Below are 13,029 nucleotides of genomic sequence, written 5' to 3'. Positions count from 1 at the left end.
ATAAGCTTTTTCCATATATCTTTTACAATGACTGAAGTAAACTCAGACAGAATCTGATCATCCATAATGAGATCTTTGATGAATGTGTCGAAACTCAGGGAAAAAAAAAATCATCTCAACATTTTTTGGGTTCTACATAAAGATTGGGCATTCATTGGTCCAAAGCTGGGAATTCAACTTATTGGATTTGGTCGTGACGTGTGTTTGGCATCGGAAATACTAACCATTTAAAACACGATTACAATGGAGAAATTAAAAATATATGTCCTCTAGATATAAAAAGGGGAGTAACATGAATTGGGGGCTAGTCCGGGATCTGTTCACCCTCGTCTGGGATCCGTTAATCGTCATCTGGGATCCGTTAACCCTTGTCTGGGATCTTTTAACCCTCGTCTGGGATCTGTTAACCCTCACCTGGGATCTGTTAACCCTCGTACGAGATCTGTTAACCCACGTCTGGGATCTGTCAATCCTCGTCTGGGATCCGTTAACCCTCATCTGGGATCAGTTAACCTTGTTTGGGATCAGTTAACCCTTGTCTTGGATCTGTTAACCCTCACCTGGGATCTGTTAACCCCCGTACAAGATCCGTTAACCCACGCCTGGGATCTGTCCAACCTTGTCTGGGATCTGTTAACCCTCGTCAGAGATCTGTTAACCCTCGTCTGGGATCTGTTAACCCTCGCCTGGAATCTGTTAACTCTCTTCTGGGATCTGTAAACCCTAATCAGAGATCTGTTAACCCTCGTCTGGGATCTGTTAACCCTAGTCCAGGATCCGTTAACTTTCGTCCGGGATCCGTTATCCCGCGTCTGGGATCCAATATCCCTGTCTGGGATCTGTTAACCCTCGTCTGGGATCTGTTAATCCTCATCTGGGATCTGTTAATCCTCTTCTGGGACCTGTTAACCCTCGTCTGGGATCTCTTAATCCTTGTCTGGGATCTGTTATCCCTTGTCTAAGATCTTTTAACCCTGTTAAACGGCTATTTACTGGCTGGAGCAAAATTCACCAATATTTGCACTGCTTCTACATTTCACACTAAGTCTCTTCCAACTGTATATGGCGAACATGCGCAAGTAAACAGTAGAAAAAGAAAAGAAGAAGACACCACTTCCTGGCACTCCCTGCTTGTCCGGTGTGAACACCACAGGCTAAATGCGCTTTCATGAAACCTTGTGTAGTACGTTCTTATGGTGGTGTGAATGTTGCATAAGGATGTTTTTCAATCTTCTTCTTCCTTTTGCCTTTCAAACAGATCTACTTAAAAATGTCCGTTGACTGTTTGTCCATTTGAGCGATTCTGCATGCTGAGCATAAATGTCATCCACTGCTAGAAAAGAGCTATAAGTTGATTCTGAATAATTTGAAAAGTCAATTAAAGAACAATTTAGATATAGACAAGACAGCAGGGACCAGAATGAAGTGTATTGGCCTAAATGCCAGCAATGAGTCTGAATTGACTCATCTTCCAATACTAAGCTAAATTGGATTTCCTAACAGTTTCCTTACTTGACAGACTCATCCATCAATAAAAACATTCCCTTTCTGTGGACCATGCACTCTCACTTCTTCTTTATGTACCACCTTTGAGCCTCCAAGTCAATATCCAATTTTTCCCCCTTTTTTTCCCTTACCACAGTCTATTCACTTCCTCTAGAATGTTGGAGTTTGCATTTGTTTTCGATCCAAGTATTGACTTTCTGGAATTATCTGCACTTTTGTTGAAGTCAACTTTTCCTGAACACTGTTTTTTTTCCCATCTTGGATTAGAGAAAAGGAATAATTAGGCTGTCACCACTAGGTCAAGGCTGCTGGTGGTAAACCTCTTAGTCTAAGGCTTGCATAGACCATTTAATGTATGGACAACCTATGGTTTCAGTTAGTGTATGCACTAGCATTCAAAAGCATGTCTTCTGTAACAGAGACATTTTTTCTTAGCCTACTATGAAGTAGTTTTTGTAAATATTGTCTTATCACAAGATTGGATGCAACAAGGGCAATAATGTCAAAGCCAATATATACAATTTTGCAACAATAAATGTTTGGAAAGGTCTCTAAAGCTGTGCAATTTCACTAAACAGGAACGTGCATTGTGTGTCGGTTCACTCGTTTGCACTCTCTGAGCCTTTGTTCCCGTTTAAACAGGTTCAAACAGAGTTCATTTCACTCTGATTCTTGGCGAGAGAATAAATGGGCTAAGAAAATAGGAAGCTTGGAGAATCGGTGATAATCACTGATTGTTATGTTTTGTTTAGATCAAGAGGAACACAAATAGCGAGTACTTCTGGGTTAAATAGTGAACTAAATCGTCTCAGACGTGAAGATTTTTCTTGACGGTAAAGTATTTAATTACTGTTTAATGGGTGAGCTTACAATGTAATTGGATAAACAAGCATAATTAAGCTTAAATTGTCCCAGCCAAGCTCCCTTATTCTGCCATGGAACAAGGCTGACATCAGATTTGAAAGAAAACGAACTAAAGCTTGTGTTTAATGTTTCGTTGCCATGGAAATGGGAAAAATCCTCCATTATAGACCCACTTCAATAAAAATGATGTTTTTTGTGTTCATGTGGAATTTTTCTCATGATGCACGAGATATGTAAAGAAAATTAAGGTTAAAATTGCGTTTCTGAGTATTTCTTTATTCAAATCGTTGTGAATCAGCAGCAGATGAAAAAATTTCATTGAAAAAATCTTGTAGTGGGCTATACTGGGAATATGGCTATCGATACGATAACAAGTCAATACAAGGCTAGTATCACCAAAATCAATATTTTTTCTTGAAATGTTGATTATAAAGTAAGTTCAGAGTAAAAGTTTAAAGTAAAACACAGGACTTTCAGCAAATAAAAATGTTTTTTTTTAACTCTGTAACAATCTGATCTGAGCATGCATCAAATTTAGTACATGAGTATTAATAATAGTATAATAATAACAGTAACAAGTACAAAATTTTAACAAAAGCTACAACAATGAAAAAAGAAGAAAAAAACATACACCACAAACATATAGATACAAATATATATATTTAACATAAATGCAGTAATAAAATAAGAAAGAGACTAGTAAGAAAAATAAAATAAGCAAAAGTTCCATGAGTTGTCACAACTTGTTCAATTTGACCCCTTTTGGGGGAGGGGTGAGCTGCAGACACAGCGGCGCTCAGGAACCATTCGGTGGTTTAAATAAATATAAAAATATAAATGAGACAACAATAAAAGCTGTCATTGGTGCAAATATGTGGCACTTTAATGACTCTTTCTGATAAAGCAGGAAGGGGAGGGGCAAGGTGTGAACAGCAGTGCGGGGGAGGGGGGTTGCTGTTTACACAAATATAAAGTGTTGCCATATTGGGCAGTTTTCAACTCAAATTGGGTGTTTTTTCTCCCAATCTGGCAACGTTTCACACAGATAGACACTGAACTCCGTAAGGACATTCAAGCTCTTTGGTACATGTATTAAAAAAAAAACTGCAATGAAAGTATTGATCTTATCACGCTAGTATCAGTACTTCACCATGGTATTGTTACTATCATTACTCAGATCGATATGCCCACGCCTACTTTTTGCTGTAGCTACAAGGTCCTAGATCCATCTACGTCTATGGTATTTCTCTATGGTATTGGGCCTAAACTGTACGGCTGGATGGCTCCAATATTGCCAATATTGGGGTTGTGAGGGGCTGTAAGCTAGCAGGATGCATGATGGGAACCACAACTCAGAACTGAATTTCCATTGAACCACCGACTTTAAAAGTTGCTTTAAGTGCAATACATTCTTCCTCTTTCACTTCAAAACAGTCAAGGGTCAACCAGAAGTGGGAAATATTAAGTTGCAATGTAACAGAGGACCTAATTGTGATCATGTTCCAGAATTAAAGCTCCGATTAGATGTAAACAGCGTCCACATGCCAACATAATAAGCTGATTATGGGTCACATTTACTGCAGTTCTGACAGGCAGCAGGCAGAGACTTTACAGAAAAGCCTCTCAAGGTTTTCTTCATAGTTGACCACAGGTCAGAACTGAAGGGAGTGTTGATTGCTATTGTTGTGAAAGTTGCTGAAGTTTTAGGATTTCTGTTTTTGATTCCCATATTGGAGGTTGACCTATTCTAAACTTCACTGATGCTGGGCAATATATTTGCAGACCAAAAGTGAGATCCGGTGCGTTTAATCTACTTCGGCTGACATGATTACTGCTTATATAAACCCTCATTTTGTTGTTTATTGAAAGAGAAATCGGGATGGTGCACAGCTGTCCAAGATCATCTTTCATCACTTCCTAGTTTTCCACCGCTCCCATGTTTTTGTTTTTATGACTTTTAATTTCCAAGAAAATGGCAGAGAATAAAGAGGGTAAAGAATGAGGAAGATTTGGTTTATTTTAATACAAGCTGTTGGCTTGAATGTGAAATGAAAATATTTATAGAGCACTAATTTGACAAACTACTGGAAAGGTTTACCGTTGTAGCAACGTAGAGACACTTTTGTACGAAAATTGTGTTTTTGGTGTTTTTAGCACATTCTTTCTTACAATGGAGGACAGGTATAAAGAAAATTAAGATTAAATTAGCATTTATGAGTATTTCTTTATTCAACAGATGAAAAAATGCAGTTGGAGAAAGCCAATAGCCATAAAAGTTATTGCTCCCAGGTCAGCTCCTTTCAAGTTGGTATCTGGCTCAGAACTTTAAGCCAGCAGGAGTGTAAACAAAAGCATCATGGGAAATGAGGCCAGGCACACTCCAGGACAATGGTCCCGCCCACATCTCAGAGGCAAATTTCTAAATAACTCTTACCGCTCTGGAGAACCTATGTCCTATAAAAAAATAATTTTCATTTTAAAACTAAAACCGGGATAATTCTTCTACAGGGGGCTGCACAAAAGAAAGAAAACTTTCAACTTGCAATATTAGAGATCAAAATTGCAATGACGATATCACTTGTGATACATTAAAAAAAAGTATAACTACTTAAACATCATTTCCATTTCACTGCAACTGCTTTATTTAAATGAAAGTCAACATAATTTAAAATGTACTTCAAATGATTCGTGTCTAAAAAGGAGGCGGGCAACTAACATGACAAGATTGATCAAATGAGTAAAGGTTAAATACTTCAAGCTGCCCTGAGATTGTATTTGTATGTGTGTAAAAGTTTAAGGTAACCATTTATTGTAGTTTTTCGTCTTGTACGATGGGTAGATACAGGCTGATATCGCAATAACAATAAATTCGCGATTTATAGTGTGGGCCTTTTCCAACTCATTCTTACTCCCAACTCTACATTCATGGATGTACGGTTCAGCCCAACTCCAAGTCACTTTTTGACGTTTTGGGTGTGTCCAACTTGTTGTTTTCATTGATGTACTGGCTGTTCCCAGTTAACAACAGCTCCTCAACCCTTGGGATGCGGTATTGGACGGGATAACGAACGCGGACCTGGTACTGGGTTAGGGTACCGGATTGGGGTTAGGGTACCAATTTGCGGCCCGGAATTCAAGGTCCCCTGATTTAGTGGTAACGGCAAACGATAAGTTGAGGACATCCAAAAGGTCAAAAAGTGACGCGGAGTGGGCCCAACTCTACATCCATATATGACGAGTTGGTAGTGAGAATGCGTAAGATAAGGCCTGCATGATAATTTGCGAATTTATCGTTATCATGATATAAGCCCGAACAATACGTCCATATATGACAAGTTGGGAGTGAGAATTTTTTGCACAACCATAATTCAAAGACCACTAGAAACGCTTTTAACAGTATATCAAGGACGATGGAAGCAGGACTATAGTGTTTGCTATCGGGGTTCCAGTGGTCCCAGTGGTTGGCACTCTCGCCTCACAGCAAGAAGGTTCTGGTTCGTAGCCTGTTCTTTCCATTGATTGTTTTTTTTCTCCTGCAGTGCAAATACTTAAAGTGGCAAATTGACAAGCGACGGATTCAAGGTGTACGGATTGATAGGTGTCTATTATAAACTTCCAAGATCTCTGTACTGATAGACTGTAGTTACTCCTTAAACTAGAATGTTTCAAACATTTGGTCAAAGAAAACTGCTTTACTGACGGCATCTTCTCTTGTTTTTCAGAGAAAGAACCTGCGAGCGTGCTTGAGTCTCAGCATGCTGGCCTCATGGGGAGCCTTTCTGCTATCAGCTCGCCTCTACTGGATGGGAAACAAGCCTCCTAACTTCTCCAACTCTGATAACCCAGCGGCTGACTCGCCACATTTCCTCACAAGAATGCTGACTTTTTTCCACCTACCTGCTGCCAACGCCTGGCTGCTGCTCTGCCCAGACAAGCTCAGCTTTGATTGGTCCATGGATGCGGTGCCACTGGTGAAGTCCGTAGCCGACTGGAGGAACCTTCACACAGTTGCCTTTTATGTTGGATTCGTCCTGCTGGGTTTGGTTGGCCTTAGAGTTCCAGCTTCCCCAGCAAAGGAGACTAACGGAAAAGACCACGTAGCAAATGGGAAATCAGTCACTAACGGGAACGGCTGCCACGCCTCTGACACGAATCATAACTCAGAACATACCAAGATGACCCTAAACGGGTCCGCTGGACACGCTCACTGTTCTCCACCAACATCCCTGCCCCCCACCGAAAGCATAGTGCTGTTTTCTTTAGGCATGCTGACGTTGCCTTTCGTCCCGGCCACCAACCTCTTCTTCTACGTGGGTTTCGTGATTGCAGAGCGGGTACTTTACATCCCCAGCATTGGCTTTTGCATTTTGGTTGCTGCCGGCGCTCGAACGCTGTATGTGAGACTGAGGACTAGAGGGTTCAAGGCCGTGATGTTGTGTTTGTGTGTGGGACTTGTGTTGCTCAACGGACTCAGAACTGTTCAAAGGAACAAAGACTGGAGCAATGAGGAGAATCTCTACAAGTCTGGGATTAAAGTGAACCCCGCCAAAGGTAAAAATGTCCCACCCCAGTCATCTTTAGATATGATGATGCCACTTTTTGAATTTTTAATCGCGATTAAATTTTTGCAGTTAATCAGTAATTTTTTTTGGCAGATTCTCTGCCCTATTTTTAGGACATAGTTCATTATAAACTCCCCTCTGAGGTGCAGGCGGAGCTGTTGATGCAGAGTAAGCCTGCCCATATTTCCCATCATCCATCTGTTTACACCCTCTCTCGCACGCGATTAATCAAAAATAATTAACGGGTTAATATTTTTTAACGTAAGTTACTTATACCTTGTGAAGAAACAGTCCTTCGCTTTGTCTTGGCGGTTCAGGCTTCCATGGCGTGCATTAAAAACACTTATACCATGCCCACTAAAAAAAATAAATAGATAAATACTGGTTTTTAGTAATTTAATCTTGTTATTTTTTGGTTTGAATCACTTTTTCACTAACACTTCTGGGTTTACACTTGATAAATTTAAATATTTCAGACAATGAAAACGTTCTCTCTGGCCTGTTTTTATTCAAAAGTTGGAAATTGTCATAAAATTTACCTATTAAAACATTGCGATTAATCGTGATTAATCGCAACACAAAAGTGTGATTATTCTGATTATTTTTTAATAGATTGGCAGCACTAATAAAAAAAAAACACATTCTAAATGCACAGTTTTGTGTGTGATTTCATATTTAATTATTCACAGATAAAAAGTAATATTATCGCAATTAATCGCGATTAATTTTTCCACGTTTGCGATTAATCAGTAAAAATTTTTTTTAATTAATTCCTGGTTCCTAATTAGAAATTCACCTCTGAGTTGCAGGCGGAGCTGTTGATGCCGAATAAGCCCGCCCCCTTTTCCAATCATCCACCTGTTTACACGCTCTCCCACTAGCTTACAGCCCCTCACAACTCCAAGTGAACATTACCGGTGCAACAAAAATGGTGAGCATTATCGGAGCAATCGATGCAGCTCATAATTGTAGATTTAGTCGTCTACAAGCGGATGCATCAGAACGGCGTGGATCATTGTAGCACCTTCGCTACAAATGCATTTATTCTACTGCCCCGATTTACAATAATTTGAATGAAAAAATATTCAAAAATGAAAGTTTTATCTTATTTTCTTTATACATCATGAAAAATACCCACAATCTTTATCAGAGTAAGTTAAGTTTTGCTTGTATTCACTGTGTTGTTAAGCAGTAGTTTCAAGTGAAACACTCTTACATCTTTGATTGCCATGTGTCTCATGCAGCCTGGGGCAACTTAGGGAATGTTCTGAAGAACCAGGGCAAGATGGCGGAGGCGGAGAAGGCGTACAGAAACGCTCTGCAGTACCGAGGAAACATGGCTGACATGCTGTATAACCTGTGAGTGCATCGTCTACATTTGACAAGCGGTGATTTCCTGCAAACTGAGAAACACAAGTAGAAAAATGAACAAAAGAAAATGAAATAAAAGGTTTTTACATGAAGGAAAAAAATAAAAACCAAGGTGTGGACCAGGAGCGTGACAGAAAGGAAGCTCTAATGCTACTGATGTGATTAGTCATGGTTGGCAGAGCTTTTAGGAGATTGGGAAGCTAAAGCTAATCCTGCAAAGGTGGATGTCAGAGGTGCAGAGATATTGGAGAGGATTTGCTGTTATATCAAACTTCTGTGACATTGTTGTCGTCTGGAAGCCAGAAATGTGTCAAAAAGAAAGAATTTATCTAGTATAAAGGTAAGGATGTAATAACTTTGGACCATTTTCTCTGTTCTATCAGGGGTTTGCTGCTGCAGGAGAACGAGCGTTTCTCTGAAGCGCTGCATTATTACAAACTCGCCATTGGCAGCCGACCAACTCTGGCGTGTAAGTAAAGTCTCATTTGATGAGTTGATGCTCAGACTCGACACTTATGTTAAATTCAGTCTCTTTTTTAAAAAGTTTGTTGGGTGCAAGAATTTAATGTTTTTAAATTAAGAATTAGAGATACATAATTTATGCACCATAGTAGGATCAGCTTAAAGTGAATGAAAAACTAGATTGCAAATGAAAAAAATGTAAACAGGTTTAGACTTGAAAGTAGAAACTGAAAACTTGAAGGAATCATTGAAAGTGTGAAAATAAAAAAAATAATATTGTAAAGTTGAAAGAAATATTTAAAATAAAAAAAAAATAATTGTAAATGTAAAATTTGAATTAAAAAAGTAACCTAAAACTGTTACCAATTTAAAAAATAATGTTTATTTGTATTTTATTTGAATTTAGCTCATTGGTCAAAGGTGTTCTAAGCTCGAAGCCCCGCCCCCACGCGAAAACTTAAAAATTGAATTGAAACGGAAAATTGAAAACAAAGAGAGAGACAAAAATAATAAAATAAAAACAAATATACATTTTTTGTTTACATTTGGTAACAGTTTTAGGTTACATTTTTTTATTCAAGTTTTACATTTACAATGTTATTTTTCAAGTTTACAATGTCTAGTTTTCAAATTTTCATTTGTTTTATATTTACGATGTCTTGTTTTCTCATTTCATTTTTTCTTTAATTCACAATGTCTTGTTTTCAAATTTAATGTTTTATTCAAATTTAAAATGTCTTGTTTTTTTATTTTCATTTTTTTCACATTTACAATTTCTCATTTCCTAATTTTTTTTTAATTTACAGTCTTGTTTTTAAATGCAATGTTTTATCAAATTTACAATGTCTTGTTTTTTAATTTTCATTTTTTTTCACATTTACAATCTCTTATTTTCTAACTTTTGTTTTTTTTCACATTTACAATGTCTTATTTTCTAATTTTTGTTTTTTTTTCCCATGTTTACAATGTCTTGTTTTCTAATTTTTGGTTTTTTTCCCATGTTTACAATGTCTTGTTTTCTAATTTTCATTTTTTTATTTTTTTTCTTCAAATTTACTATCTGGTTTTTCATTGTCTTAAGCTGATCCTGATTTGACCCCAAATTGCCATCCCAGTGATCCTGTCAGATTTAGTCTGCAGGTTACGGCACCAAAGAGAGATTATGAAAAACTTTTTTTAATCTCTTTTCTTGTTTAAATTAATCATAATTGTGTTTTTTCTTTGATTTTTCACATTTTTCCTGTTAAAATGTAATAATAAATGTGTACTCCCCATCTTAATTACCCAGCATAGTCAAGCATATTTTAAAGTCTCCAACAGTTAGATTTAGAACCAATCTAATCATTAATAAAATTACTTTTTCAGGTGGTAAAAGTCTTCTTCTCTTGTACTGCGGGTTGTTTGACTGATACCTTAATTTTTTTATATATATATTTTTGGTCTCACAGCGGCCTACTTAAACACAGGAATAATCCTGATGAATCGGGGAAATCTGGAAGAAGCCAAACGGACCTTCCTCACTTGTGCCGACATCCCGGATGAAAACTTAAAGGATCCTCATGCGCACAAGAGCTCCGTCACCAGCTGCCTGTACAACCTGGGGAAGCTGCTGCATGAGCAGGGCCAGCATGAGGTCAGTGGGTCCAGTTCCTGGTTAAGAGGAGCCTAAAGGTTCGTTGAAAGAAATATGCTTTGAAATCTTTGATGGGAGTAAACTAGCTTAAATGAAAACCGTCCATTTTGTTGTTAAGTGAGGGTTTATCTTCATTTAAGTCAGTTTCCTAATCTGTTTTTTCTTTCTGCTGCAGGAGGCTCTGTCTTTTTATAAAGAAGCGGTGCAGAAAATGCCGCGCCAGTTTGCACCACACAGCCTTTTCAACATGATCGGTGAGTTCCTGCTTTATTTCGATTAAAAGAATCTGGTGTTTTATGTTTTATGTCAGCAGTAATGCTCCATTCACATCAGACACAATTCATGCATGTAAATTACTGCTTGGTAGCTCCTCCCTCACAGCCGCTTGTGGGAGGAGCTACTGCCAACATTTTTCTGGACTTCATTCATTGCCACATCATGGAAAACACGGATGATATTGAGCGAGTAGCTTGGGTTTAAATGTTGAAAAAGAATAAGAAGACATCACATTGAATTACATATAGACCACTTGAAAGGGAGTGGGTGGAAGCGAACTTATATAATCCAACCCGGCTGGACCATACTGTTTTCTCTACATGAATTATCAATATCCAGTTCAGGACTTAATATTAAATATTTATACTCTACAATCATAGATTCAAGTTATAAAGGATCATTAATGCTGAGGAGATCTGGAGACACACGTCTGCTCGTGACCCGGTGATACTTCCACCGGACTGTGCCCCAGTTTGACCAATCGATTTCCCGCTTTAACCTGAGAGGTGAAAAGTAAAACTGGAGGAACTTTTTATTAGAGTCTTAATGAAAATGAGAAAAACATCATAACACCATGGAGCTGGAGCGACCGCTAGCTCGCCATGCTGCCCCCCGGTGGCTGGCTAGCGTAGCAAGGTTGATCGTTCCAATTCCACGGTTTGCGATCTGTCCAGCGTGTATCCCGCCTTCGCCCAACAGTAGCAAATCACGTCCGGTGTGAACGCAGGATAAGAAGAAACTCATGTTTACTGCTTGTTTGCGCTTAAAAAAAATATTTTCCATTTTATTGAAATAAGAAGTTACTTCTAAAGAATAGAACTGTCAATATTAACTCCTCCCCATTTTTAAAATGAACACAAAATATGGTACAATTGCAGATGCTCAAAGAATGTAATCAGGACAACTTTAGTTAATGAGAAACAATGAAGAAAAAAAAGGCGAACAATTTAACAAAAGTCAGGAAAAAATGAGAAAAAAGGTGGCATGCAATTTGTGGGATAATATATAAAGCAAATTATTATTCCTAGAATTTATCTTGTCAACATTTCAAGAATTCTTGTGTCATCTTTAAAATCTTATTTGATTTACTTTAAATCTTTTAGCTGTTTTTATTCAAAACTGCATAAAATAAAATAGTACTTTTGTAAAAATAATTCAAAATAATCTTTTTTTCATGAACTTTAACTGCAACTTGTGAATATTCACACTTTTATGATGATAAAAATAAACATTCTTTTGCATGTGATGAAGATTAAAACTTGTTAAAGACCCACTCTGACATAAATATGTGCAAAAGAAGCGGATCCAAATCATAGATGACATTTCCTTGTTTGTTTTTGTAAAGCTAATAACTTTATTAGAACCCTAATGACGTTGTTGACACTGCAGAAGAAAGAGAATTCATGGGATAGCCTGAATGAAAATAATCCGACTGTTTAGACAGATGGAGGGAGGGGCTGACATCAGCGTATCCTTTTCCCTCCAGAAAGTGTGATCGCAAGGTGCAACCAAATCTGCCAAAGTATTTATTTATGTAACCGTATTAAATGTAGTTGCATAATTAAGTCCTGCAGATAACCCCGTAAACCCTAAAATCAGGGATTGCTGGGAATCTCAGATTATCGTTAAACAAGGCTTATTCTGGGACATTTTTCTGTGCCTTTCTGCCATGATCTACTGGGAGCTAATGCAGCTGCAGCCCCAAAACAAGGTGATTTAGGATTACACAGTGACCCAGAAACAAAGGTTTTAGGATTTACAAAAAATAAATACATAACAACTGGGAAGATATGAATAAATATGAAGAAAAAATAGCAACAAAGTCAGGAAACATGCAAATTTATAGAATTTATGACAGATTTGAGAAGGATTTATCTCATTTCAAGCAATGTTTTTTATGGTGTTTCAGGAGAGGCTTACATGAGGCTGAACCGGCTGGAGGAAGCAGGCCACTGGTACAGAGAGTCCCTCAGAGCGAAGCCTGACCACATCCCGGCTCACCTCACTTATGGAAAACTCCTGTCCATCACCGTATGTCCCTGCAGGAAACACACAGTACTTTCTAAAATCCCAACTGACTGATGAGTCCACAGACTCATGTGCAGACAGCCGGTCCCAGGTTGGATAAACAGACAGGTTGGAATGATGGGTAATAAGTGTAAACAACAAACACATCCGACTGATCTTTTTGCAGATTCAAATTAGTGCAAAACATGTTAAAGATCTCACTTATAAAAGCAAAATAAATACAAATTTTAACTTTTAGATTAAAATAAAATTCCAAAAACCAAAACTTAATCAAAAAAATATTCAGAAAACAAAAGTATTTTCTATCAAATAGATGAACTAATGTCA

General features: G+C 37.8%; 1 protein-coding gene across 1 annotated transcript in view; it reads left to right on the top strand.

Annotated features, from left to right (window-relative positions):
* Positions 1 to 13,029, top strand: part of tmtc2a (transmembrane O-mannosyltransferase targeting cadherins 2a) — a 72,077-nt gene that overhangs the window by 46,670 nt on the left and 12,378 nt on the right. Inside the window, exons 3-8 of the mRNA XM_024291309.2 lie at positions 6,093 to 6,921; positions 8,177 to 8,291; positions 8,687 to 8,772; positions 10,214 to 10,398; positions 10,574 to 10,652; positions 12,584 to 12,705. Of these exons, the coding sequence (XP_024147077.1) occupies positions 6,093 to 6,921; positions 8,177 to 8,291; positions 8,687 to 8,772; positions 10,214 to 10,398; positions 10,574 to 10,652; positions 12,584 to 12,705 (1,416 nt within the window). The remainder of the gene's footprint in view (positions 1 to 6,092; positions 6,922 to 8,176; positions 8,292 to 8,686; positions 8,773 to 10,213; positions 10,399 to 10,573; positions 10,653 to 12,583; positions 12,706 to 13,029) is intronic.

Source organism: Oryzias melastigma, linkage group LG23 (assembly GCF_002922805.2).
Source record: "Oryzias melastigma strain HK-1 linkage group LG23, ASM292280v2, whole genome shotgun sequence".
NCBI classification, from domain to species: Eukaryota; Metazoa; Chordata; class Actinopteri; order Beloniformes; family Adrianichthyidae; genus Oryzias; species Oryzias melastigma.
Note: the sequence above shows the minus strand (reverse complement) of the source record. Positions and strands in the feature narration are given on the sequence as shown.